At 48.5% G+C, this 12,528-nt stretch overlaps 1 protein-coding gene across 1 annotated transcript in view; it reads right to left on the bottom strand.

Annotated features, from left to right (window-relative positions):
* The window catches only part of LOC134344349 (fibrocystin-L-like), a 231,377-nt gene that overhangs the window by 34,948 nt on the left and 183,901 nt on the right, over positions 1-12,528 (bottom strand). Inside the window, 6 exon segments of the mRNA XM_063044033.1 lie at positions 3,335-3,508; positions 3,842-3,971; positions 5,722-5,843; positions 6,613-6,742; positions 7,699-7,850; positions 10,021-10,109. Of these exon segments, the coding sequence (XP_062900103.1) occupies positions 3,335-3,508; positions 3,842-3,971; positions 5,722-5,843; positions 6,613-6,742; positions 7,699-7,850; positions 10,021-10,109 (797 nt within the window).

Raw genomic sequence — 12,528 nt, 5'->3', positions numbered from 1 at the left:
AATCAACTTTGGCCTGCTCCTCTCTCAAGCCTCTGTAATTCCCTTTAATCCATTGCATCGCCTTTAACTTCCCTCTCTCTCAAATTGCAGGGCGAATTCTATCATATTATGGTCACTGTCTCCTCAAGGTTCCTTTACCTTAGGCTCCTTAATCAAATCCAGTTCATTACATAATCCAGAATAATTTATCCCAGTCTACCTGCATATTGAAAGCCCCCATGACTATTTGTAACATTGCCCTTTTGACATGCATTTTCTATTTCCTGTTGTAATTGTAGCCCACATTCTGGCTACTGTTCGGAGGCCTGTATTTAACTCCTATCAGGGTATTTTCGCCCTTGCAGTTCCTTAACTCTACCCACAATGATTTTCCATCTTCTGATCCCATGCCATCTCTTTCTAAAGATTTGATTTCAATTTTTACCAACAGAGCCACCCCACCCCCTCTGCCTCTCTTCCTGTCCTTTCGATATAACATGTATCCTTGGATTTTAAGCTCCCAGCTATGATCTTCTTTTAGCCACAACTCAATGGTGCCCAGAACATAAACAACAGGAATTCTGCAGATGCTGGGAATTCAAGCAACACACATCAAAGTTGCTGGTGAACGCAGCAGGCCAGGCAGCATCTGTAGGAAGAGGTGCAGTCGACGTTTCAGGCCGAGACCCTTCGTCAGGACTAACTGAAGGAAGAGTGAGTAAGAGATTTGAAAGTTGGAGGGGGAGGGGGAGATCCAAAATGATAGGAGAAGACAGGAGGAGGAGGGATAGAGCCAAGAGCTGGACAGGTGATAGGCAAAAGGGGATACGAGAGGATCATGGATCAGGAGGTCCGGGAAGAAAGAGAAGGGAGGGGGGGGACCCAGAGGATGGGCAAGAGGTATATTCAGAGGGACAGAGGGAGAAAAAGAAGATTGAGAGAAAGAATGCGTGCATAAAAATAAGTAACAGATGGGGTACGAGGGGGAGGTGGGGCCTTAGCGGAAGTTAGAGAAGTCGATGTTCATGCCATCAGGTTGGAGGCTACCCAGTCGGAATATAAGGTGTTGTTCCTCCAACCTGAGTGTGGCTTCATCTTTACAGTAGAGGAGGCCGTGGATAGACATGTCAGAATGGGAATGGGATGTCATTCTGACATGTCTATCCACGGCCTCCTCCACTGTAAAAATGAAGCCACACTCAGGTTGGAGGAACAACACCTTATATTCCGTCTGGGTAGCCTCCAACCTGATGGCATGAACATCGACTTCTCTAACTTCCGCTAAGGCCCCACCTCCCCCTCGTACCCCATCTGTTACTTGTTTTTATGCACACATTCTTTCTCTCACTCTCCTTTTTCTCCCTCTGTCCCTCTGAATATACCTCTTGCCCATCCTCTGGGTCCCTCCCGCCCCGTCTTTCTTCCCGGACCTCCTGTCCCATGATCCTCTCGTATCCCCTTTTGCCTATCACCTGTCCAGCTCTTGGCTCTATCCCTCCCCCTCCTGTCTTCTCCTATCGTTTTGGATCTCCCCTTCCCCCTCCAACTTTCAAATCTCTTACTCACTCTTCCTTCAGTTAGTCCTGACGAAGGGTCTCGGCCTGAAACGTCGACTGCACCTCTTCCTACAGATGCTGCCTGGCCTGCTGCGTTCACCAGCAACTTTGATGTGTGGTGCCCAGAACATCATACCTGCCAATGTCTAACTGTGCTACACAGTCATTTACCTTATTCTGTTATCCACGTGCATTGAAATATACTACCTTCAGTCCTGCATTCATCACCCCTATCTATTTTGTCCCTGTTACACTGAAACTCATCCCACTCACTGTAACTTTGCTTTATCATCTGCCTGTCCTTCCTGACAGTCTCACTACCCATTGCCTCTGCTTGTATACCAACCGCCACATCCTCAGTCCTATCACTCAGTTGTTCGTCGCCATGACAAACTAGTTTAAAAAACCTTCCCCAACAGTTTTAGCAAACCTGCCCACAAGGTTATTGGGCCCCATTGGGTTCAGGTGTAAACCGTCCCTTTTGTACATGTCATACCTTCTCTAGAAGAGATTCCATGATTCACAATTCTGAAACCCAGCCCCCTGCACCAGTTCCTCAGCCATGCATTCAACTGCCAAATCCGCATGGCACAGGTGGCAATCCTGGAGGTCCTACTGTTCAGTTTTCTACCTAGTTCCCAAAGTTCTCTCTTCAGTATCCCTCCCTTTTGCTACCTATGTCATTGGTGCCAATATGTACCAGGACTTCTGGCTACTCACCCTCTCCTTTTAGAATACTATGGAGCCAAGCTGAGACATCCCTGACCCTAGCACCTGGGAGGTAACATACCATCCGGGGTCTGTATCACATCCACAGAATCTTGTGTCTACTTTGCTAACTATGGAATCCCCTTTCACCACTCCAGTCCTCTTCTTCCCCACTTCCCTTCTGAGCTACAGCACTAGTCTCAGTGCCGGAGACCCAGTGAGTGCAGCTTCCCCCAGTAGGTCATCCCGTCAAACAGTATCCAAAGTGAGGGGAATGGCTACAGGGGTACTCTGTGCTGGCTGCCCATTTCCTTTCCCTCTCCCGACAGTCATGCATTCACCTGCCTCCTGCAACTTAGGGGTGACTACCTCTCTGCGGCTCCTATCTATCATCTCATCAGTTTCCCGTATAAACCCAAGGTCAGGAGCTGCAGTTCCTTAACGTGTTCTCTGAGGAGCTGCAACCCAATACACTCGGTGCAGGTATTTATCTGAGCGGCAGGAGGTCTCCTAGAATTCCAACATCTCACACACAACACAGCCCCTGGAGCCATCCTCACTGCTCTAACTATGCACTAACAGATGAAGAATGAAGAAGAAACTTACCAGATACTTACCTTGCCCAAGCCTGATGAGCCAAGGCCTCCCCATTCCAACATTGGTCCACTCCAACAATGGCTGCTCCACTTGTTGATTTTATTTTTATTTGCCCTTGCTCATGAATCATGATTTGATTGGACCTCCTGAAAACACCACTAGTCCATGAATGCTCCTTTTCAAATCTCACTCATGGACCTGTGAGTTGCTTCCTCTCTCGCTCCCAATAGGACTGGGCCACCAGAAGCCGCTTGTCCCCTCTGCACCCAGCATGATTATGGTGAGACATTCAGAGGGCCATGATGGTGACAAATTCACTGGTGATAATTGAATCCTTGAAGAGCCACAACATTGGAGGGTGGCACTGTGGGAGCGCCCGTACAGACCTCATACCCAGCACCTCCCACACCGCCCACAGTCCCTCTACACTGCCTGTCTCAGGGCGTAGTCCTCTGCAATGTGAAGGGGAAGGTGTCAATAAGAGGTAGGGATACCTTTGATCTCCAGGTCATTGTAGAAGAAGGAACTGATGAGCACGCGGGCTCCGAACTTCTGCTGCTGCCAGCCCAGGAAGTCCTGGCCCACGATCTTGATGTTTCTGCTGAGGAGAGCAACGTCTGCTGCCAGGCTGTAGTGCCAGTCTCTTCCCTTCACTTCCTGTGTGTCCACTGGAACCAGAAGAAAACCTTGGTCACATTGGTTCACAGATTCCAAAGCAGCCCAATCGCACCGACCGGGTACACCTCCCCCGCAGCTCACACCACCTGGGGGTGCATGGGCTACACACCGACTGGGGGTACATCCTCCCACACACACTCACCAGTGACACATCCATTTGACCTACACACCAACCAGAGGTACACACCCTTGCATCTCCCCCTGCGCCCCCACACACACGTACACACCCCCCAAACACCAGCCAGGGGTACACCAAAGGTGCACAGATGTACTTCTGGCCTCCTGCGCTGTGCAGGAAGGTGCCGTGTGAGCGGTACACTCACCCACGTGCGTGAACGAGAGTGGCCGGTCCAGGAGCAGAGACATCCTGTCGTGTGAGATGGAACGGATCCTCCGAGATTCTGTCTGCTGGGAATCATAGCTGGTGCTTGTCACCAGGATTTCATCACCCTCCTGGCACAGAGAACAGGCGTGTGTCATGTCAGTGGAAGTGAACAGCCCCATGTAACACAGACACTGGGCATGCATGAACGCAGTCATACGTGATGCATACACTGAGTGTGCATGCACACAGCCCCAAGTAACACAGACACCAGATGTGTGTGTACACAGTCCCGCGTAATGTAACACAGACACTGGGCATGTATGAACGCAGTCATACGTGATGCAGACACTGAATGTGCATGCACACAGCCCCAAGTAACACAGACACCAGATGTGTGTGTACACAGTCCCGCGTAATACAAGTACTGGGTGTGTGCTGATGGAGCCGAGGGGAGTCAGGCTGCAGTTAAGAGTGTGGAAGGATGAAGTATGAAATGGAATTGAATGTATCTCTGTATAATTCACAACACGGATGCACAATGAACATCAGGGAGCTTGTGTCAATCAGGAGTCAATACTGTGGTCAACAGGTGCCCAGGATGATGTCATTATTAGCCAAGGCACTGCATACAAGAGTGGCAAGTCTGTGCCCACCTACAGTAGTGAGGCCACAGCTGGACGACTGAACACAGGGCAGATGTGACTGCTGAGAGGATGCAGAGGACATTCACCAAGATATCGGCAGGATTAGATTAGAAAACCAGTGTCATAAAGGAAGACTGGTGAGAACTCTCTCGAACAGAAAAGACCATGGGAAGACTTATGGTGGGCAACATTATAAGATCCTCAGACAGAGTGGACAGAAAAGGCCCCTGTGTCAGCAGAGGATCAAGTATCAAGGGTGTGAATGTGGAGGGAGAAGGGTTTCGCTCCTTATGTTGGAGTTTCTAACCCTGACACCAACCCTACTATTGATCCCACCCCATCTTCCCCCGAGCCCTGATACCAGCATGTCTGCATGTTGGGAATGCACTGTTGTCGGAGCATAGAGTGGCTGAGGCTTTATAAAACCACATTTGAAGTACTTTGAGTGGTTTGGTCTCGTACCTAAAAAATGGATGTGTTTGCCTTGGAGAGCAGGGGACGTTCATGAGAATGATTTTAGGAATGAAAGGATTAATGTATGAGGAGCATTTTATAGCTCTGGCTCTGTACTTGTTGGGAGTCTAGAAGAATGGGGGGCGGGGAGGATCTAATGAATATTGTTAGATGTAGATAGAGTGGATGTGGAAAAGATGTTTCCATAGTGAGTGTCTCGGACCAAAGGTTTCAGCCTCAGAATAGAAGGATATCCCTTTAGAACAGAGAAGGAATTTCTTTAGCCAGATGGTGGTGAATCTGTGGAACTCATTTCTACAGACAGCTGTCGTGGCCAAGATGCTGGTATATTTAAAGTGGTCGACAGGTTCTCGATTAGTAAGGGTGTCAAAAGTTACAGGGAGGAGGCAGGAGAATGGGGTTGAGAGCAAAGATAAATCAGCACGATTGAATAACAGAGCAGATGAATACTGTTCCGATTCTGGTCTTATGGGCAGTGTCAGCACCATCCCAGGCGTAACGTTTGAAAGCCCCATGAGCTCACTCTCACACCCACTGAGGCCCCACATCACAGGAAGAAGGGTATGGAAGTCGCTGACGTTCCCGCCCTAATCCATCATCACCTCCGCCTTGTGTGGGATCTTGCTCTGCATAAAGGGTCTTGTATTTTCTACATTATGATGGTGAGCACACTCTCCATTAGAGCCAAGTCACCTCTTCTCCCTCCCCTCTGCCCACAGCAGAGTTCCCCTAATTCCCTGCACAGGACCCCGGCCTGTACCTGCCAGTCGACGACGGCTGCTGCCAACGTTAGGTTGAGGGAACCGGCCGGTGCTGTCTGCCCTAGCTTGGTCCTGTAGAGCCGGTGAGGGATCCCGTGCAGATCCAGTCCTCCGAACACACCTGCAGAACAGGAGAGGGGAGGGGAGCCACGGTCACCTGGGGCTGCAGGCCCACTGAAACAGGCATGAGATGTTGGGGTGGGGGACACAAAGTGAAGCCAGGAGGATGGTGTGAGTGTGGGACTGGTCCCCCAAGGCACTGAACCCTGAGGCTGGTCGGACCATCCTTCTGTGTAGCTTGCGGGGTGAGGCAGAAGGGACGTCATTGCCACGGGCCATCTTGGTAGAAGCTGGAGGACAGGCAGAACATCCAGCCTCCCGGCTGCTGGGTTACCCCAAGGCTACATGGAACCTCAGCTCGCTCACTGCGGGCTGCCTTTGGCCGTCAGGTATCGGATTGCCCATCTCAGAGATTGATGTATTTGTTTAGGGATCCAGCCCCTCCAGCTGCCCCAACAAGTCCACACTGCCCAAGCACACCCACGTGACCAATTCACACCTTTGCAATTTGGGAGGAAAGTGGACAACCCAAAGGCACTGGGAGAAGAAACTCTCGACAGACAGTGGAGGGAGCTGAACCCAGGTCCGCGGCACCACGATAGCAATCTGCTGATTATCTCACTACCATGTTGCCCCCACAGTGAACTCTGTGGGAACTCCATAATTCTGATGACAGGTGGAGGGTCAGCTGTGAAGAAGCAGCCTTGAGGGGTTGAGGGATGTCGTGGTCGTGTTCCTGTTCTCTGTACGAGCTGTGACAGAGCGAGGTGGCAAGAGGATGCACAGCACCGGGACTATGTTTCACTCGGTGCTCTCACTGACCCACTCACCCAGCACCTTGGCCCCCTGGTTAGGGCCATCCGATAACGGCCAGTCCGGGGTCAGATGGTCTCCTCGCAGAACGATCAGGAGCTCTCCTCTGAACGGTTTCTCCGGCGTTCCTGCGATGAGCCTGCCTCCCTGCCAACAACACCCAATTACACACCTCAGTCAGAGCACCAGAGCAAGGCCGGAGAGCAATCTGCATTCTAGCTGCACAAACAGCACCCTCCTCCCTCCCTGTCCAACCCCACTCTCCCCTCCCTGTCTGTACCCACTCTCCCCTTACTCCCTCCCTGTCCAACCCCACTCTCCCCCGTCTAACCTAACTATCCCCTCACTCTCTCCGTCTGTATCCACTCTCCTGTCACTCTCTCCCTGTCTGACCCCACTCTCCTCTTACTCCCTCCCTGTCCAACCCCACTCTCCCCCTGTCCAACCCAACTCTCCCCTCACTCTCTCCCTGTCCGACCCCACTCTCCTGCTCCATCCCTATCTGACACCACTCTCACTTCACTCTCTGTGTCTAACCTCACTGTCCCACTCCATCCTTATCTAACCCCAGTGTCTCATTCCATCCCTATCTGACCCCAGTGTCCCATTCCATCCCTATCTGACCCCACTGTCCCACTCCATCCCTATCTGACCCCAGTATCCCACTCCATCCCTATCTGACCCCAGTATCCCGCTCCATCCCTATCTGACCTCAGTATCCCACTCCATCCCTATCTGACCTCACTGTCCCATTCCATCCCTATCTGACCCCAGTATCCCACTCCATCCCTATCTGACCTCACTGTCCCATTCCATCCCTATCTGACCCCAGTAACCCGCTCCATCCCTATCTGACCCCAGTGTCCCGCTCCATCCCTATCTGACCCCAGTGTCCCGCTCCATCCCTATCTGACCCCACTCTCCTTCCCATTGTGACCATTGTGCAGATCTTACCACCCACACATTCAATTTCTTAGACGCCCTTGGGTGCCCGGCTTCAGCAGGAACAGCTGGCCTGTTTACTGCTTCTAACCCTGAGTGCCCAAGACAACAGTCAGCCTCAGACCAGTCAACCTCGGCCAGCTCCCTAAGTGTCGTGTTACCTGGACTGAGATGTAGGTAGCATTGAGGACAATGCTCATGTAGGGTGAGGAATTGTGGTCCGATGTTGTATTCTCGTCCTGAACTTCCAAAGTGCCATAGATGGTAAGTTTGAAGAGCGGTGGAATCTTTATGTCGACCAGAAGCCAGACCCCTACAACAAGAATGCATTTACAGAAGAACTATCAGCTGCCAGGTTCCTTAAGGTTGTCATAGCCAGAGGGGGTAGTGGGGATAAGCTCCCTCTACTTATTAAATGCTCCCAATATCGTGCATCTCAAATAGCCTTTGGCACCCAAGTACAGCTCCTACCTTCATGTGTGGCTTAGCTTCCAAATCCAGTGGAACCATTCCTATTGACAGGAGAAGGGGCAACGGCGGGTTATTGGTGCCTTCAAACCAGTTGCTTCGAGCAAGTGGGGCTTGTCAGTTGTGGTTGGCAGCTCATCTGGGAGAGGGAAAACTCTGACATCAAACCTCCACTGCCTTGTGGCTAAACCCACTGATGAGGAATGGAGGAAAAATCCTCAGCTGGAGCCCTTAAGGCAGTCTTATGTTGAGTTCAACGCTGACTGGCAACTCCTGTGATGCCACTGGTGCCAAACTATATCCGTCTCTGCCGTTCCTTTGAATTCATCAGTTGCGTAGAGAGAGGGAGCTCTTGCGGCGTGGGCAACAGCTTGCTCTCCATGTCGCACTGGCCCTGCACGAGTACTGGCTTGTGCTTCACGCAGACAGCTGGGATGCAACATCCGTGGTCAATACCAAAGGGGGGCCTCTGAATAAGCTGAAATTCACCAACTTGCCTTAACAAGAAGGCACATCTAGGAAATATATTCATTTTTACAACATTGACTCTACCTACTAATGTTATTGGTAGTATCATCCATTTGTCAAAATCTTCTTGAATTTTTTTCAATAGTGGTAAATAATTAAATTTATATAAATTCTTTACATCATTATCAAGTCTTATACCTAAATACTTTATACCATTTACCGGCCATCTAAATTGGGTTACTAATCGACATTGACTATAGTCTCCTTTAGTAAGAGGTAAAATTTCACTTTTAACCCAATTTATTTTATAACCTGATACCTTCCCATATTTATCCAATCTAGAAGATAATTTATGTAACGAATGTTGTGGATCTGTTAAGTAAATCAAAACATCATCGGCAAAAAGATTAATTTTATATTCCTCCTGATTAACTCTAAAACCTGTAATACCTGGATCAATTCTGATTAGTTCTGCTAATGGCTCTATCGCCAGTACAAATAAAGCAGGTGATAATGGACAACCTTTTGCTTTTGGTGTAATCAAGAAATTGGTACTTTTTTACATTCTACTTGGTCTTGTTTTAAAATTCAACCCTTTTGGATAAATTTAAGACTCTTACTGGAACAAATTACTGGAACTCAGCTTCCACATAACCCTGTATTATTTCTATTAAGTGATATTGAAGGGATAAAGCCAAAACTTAAATTGAATAAATATCAGAAAGAATTTATAAAAATTGCATTGGCAGTAGCTAAGAAGGCTATAGCAGTTACTTGGAAATCTGATTCGTATTTAAGTATGGATCGTTGGAATAATGAAATGGCTAGTTCTATTCCACTCGAAAAAATTACTTATAATTTAAGAGATAAATATGTAACATTTTTGAATATTTGGCGCCCTTATTTACAAAAGATAGGATGGCATATTTAAGTGCTCCGATAAAGGTCTTGGTCCCTTGGGGAAAGTAACGAATAATTATACCAAATTTATTTTGAATCCCATGGAGCATGTGGAAACCTTCCAATACCCAGGCCGCTCTTCTTTTTTTTCTCTTCTTTCTTTTAGGTAGGACTATATATGGAGGGGGGGAAGGTTAAGGGGAGGGGGGAGGGTAGATTTTATCTTTTCATGTATTCTTTTTGAAAACTCAATAAAAATTATATTATATAACAAAAACAAGGAGGCACATAACTTTTCACACCTTCTTGGATAAGATAATGGATGGGAAAGGATCAGAGGGCTTCTGGCCAAACACGGGCAAATGCCACCAGCTTAGATGGGCACCCTGGTTGATACAGTTGGGCCACAGCACGTGTTTCCCTGCTGCATTTCTCCTTGGTGCTATGAGAATAAATTTTTCAAAACCTACATCATCCTTTACACAGAGCCTACATCTGATCTGATCTTACTATCCTCAAACAGTCTCTCAGATGTGTGTGCTAATGATAGTGTTAATGCCTCCTTAAACCATGAAGATTCTGACATTAGAAGGCCATTGCCAGTGAGCTCCATCGCGGGAAATCGCTTTGACCAGCTTGGATCGTACCTTGGGCTATGACCACACTGTCACCTTCTCTGGGAACTGTGAAGTTGTTTTCCGGAGAGGATTCCCAGAAGGAGTTGTTCGACCACAGACTGCAAAGGAGAAATTTTGGGAGTCAGTGATATACACAAGAGGTAAATGAGAGGTCAGGTAGGTAATTGAGAGTGCCAGGAAGGTCGATTTCAGATGCAGAAGGAACGATTCACTTACAACCAAGGGAGCCATGGAGTGGATTCTCAGGATGATTGGTGGATGCCTTTACCATAGCGAGGGTCAAAGGGAATCAGAAGCACAAGGACGAGTAGTGTACAGAGAACAACTGGGGGGTTTGGGAGGGGTGGACTGGAGAAAGGTGGGAATAGTGGGTGGGAAGGAGGTGTGGGGGGAGGGTGAAAGGACATGGGGGAGCTAGAGGGTTGGGAGAGTGAGGGAGAGATCCATAGTTATGGGGAAGGGTGGGTGGGCTGGCGGGCAGGAGCCAGACCACAGGGGAGGTAGAAAAACTCATGCATTGGTTAGGACCTATTAGAAATTCTAAAAGAGCTGGCAGAGTAAGGTCAGGCCAAATACCCCCTGTTGTTGTGCACCTTGAGTTCTGTGTGACGGCTAACAAGAAATGGTGCCTAGTTGGGCAGAGCTGATGTCCAAAGGGACATGGTTGTGCCTGTACAGAGGGGCACTGAGTGGTTACAAATGCAGGTGGTATGTTGCCTTAATTCTGAGGAGAAGAGCAGAGGTTTCTCCTGGGCCTTGATGAGGCCCCGTCAGGATGAAGAGAATTTTCGTCTCCTCGTGTAAGACTGGTAGATTTTCCACATGGAAAACCCACCCTTTCCACATGAGGCTGGGACTGTATTCTCTGGAGTTTGGAAAATTATTTTTAGGGTCTAAAATGGGAAGGATGCTGCCCCAGGCAGCTATTTGCATATTCTTCCTGTGACTGTGTGAGAGGCAGAAACTTAAAGGAGATTCACGAGACAAGATGGTGTCAGTGACCAACGGTGACATTTTTCAGACATCTCACAAAGTTACTAGAATCTGTTAAATATATACTTCTTTTGAACTGCAATCACTGCAGTCTGCAGCCTATAATTTCCCTTTTAAGGATGTTCACTTGAACTGACTAAACAATCTGGTGCTTTTGTGATCTCCCGGGGGATTTGGCGAACTGGACTCTCAAGAGTGCAGGTCTGGTCAGGGTGGACATTACCAGGGGTGGAGTTTGTGTCAAGGCTTGATGGCAGGAGATATCATCAGCAGGCAAAGGTGACCCTTCAGATAGTTAACGGACCCTCCTTTTCCATTTCTTCTTTTACTTCTTCTTCCAAATATGATTCTTCTCCTACTGGAACCTGTGACTCACATTTTGATGGCGTACTTTCGGGCCGTTTGACTGATCTGGTGCTTCGCTGTCTCTGAGGGAGTGTGGTGAGGTTTCGAGCGGAGTGTGCGAGCCCATGACAGACTCCATTTCTTGCTGATCTCGCCGATTAAAGCGTTGAACAAGATTAAAATCAAGGAGCATGAGAGCAGACGGTGAGTGGGTGTTCAGCTCAGCCTGCCTGCGTTTGACTGGTCTCTCTCTCTCCCTCTCACTTGATACTGCTGGAGTCTTGGGTCTTGGACAAGGTTTAATCGATGTATCCACATGGTTTGTGGACTGGACACTGCAGTTCATGTTATATGTGTTTCTGGTCTCTGGTTACCCCTTTTATTTGTTGCTATTTTGATCAGGGCAGATTGGCTCTGCACCCTGCAGTCAATGAATGACACACGATAAATTGAAATGAACTGAACTAAACCAAACACTCAGACAGTTTCAATGGCTCTGTGATTTGAAATGTAATAGTCTTGTGTTTTTCGCTTATTTCTTGACGCTTGCATGATTTGTTCTTTTTCTTAAGGTGTTTTGGGTGTTTGACGTTTCCTTTGAACGGGTTCCATGGTGTTTCTTTGTTTTGTGACTGCCTGCAGGAAGACAAATCTCAGGGTTGTATATTGCATACATACTTTGATAATAAATGTACTTTGAACTTTGGTAGACGAACTTGTGGTTAGCGCCATTACTCTGCGCTGATTAAAGTGTCGTGCAAGATTAAAATCATCAAGGATGAAAGCAGAAAATGAAGAGGTATTCAGTGCCTTCTGCCTGCATTTACCGGTGTCCTTCCCTCTTCTCCCTACTACCATTAGGCAGGAGTTACAGGTATCTTGGGTCGCGTGCCGCCAGGTTTGGGAGCCGTTGTTACCCTGCAGACATCGGGTTCCTGGACGGGTTTCACTCCCCTCAGCGCCTAACGGGCTCTGCAGCTGTGGACTCACTTCTGTGATTCTGCAGTTCATGCTCATTGTGTTTTTGTTTCATTTGCTTTTGCTATTTGTGCAGTTTGATCAAGGTGTCAAGTCAGCGGGTGAAAGATGAACCACTGTTCTGTTCACCACCCTGCGAGGTTTTCACGCGTCAATGCTGAACTGCCACTGGTTCTGTGCACTCCCTTTCGGGGACCCTGC

The sequence above is a fragment of the Mobula hypostoma genome, chromosome 1 (genome assembly GCF_963921235.1).
Source record: "Mobula hypostoma chromosome 1, sMobHyp1.1, whole genome shotgun sequence".
In the NCBI taxonomy this organism is placed as follows: domain Eukaryota; kingdom Metazoa; phylum Chordata; class Chondrichthyes; order Myliobatiformes; family Myliobatidae; genus Mobula; species Mobula hypostoma.
The sequence above is the reverse complement of the archived record's forward strand: the minus strand, read 5'-3'. Positions and strand labels throughout refer to the sequence as shown.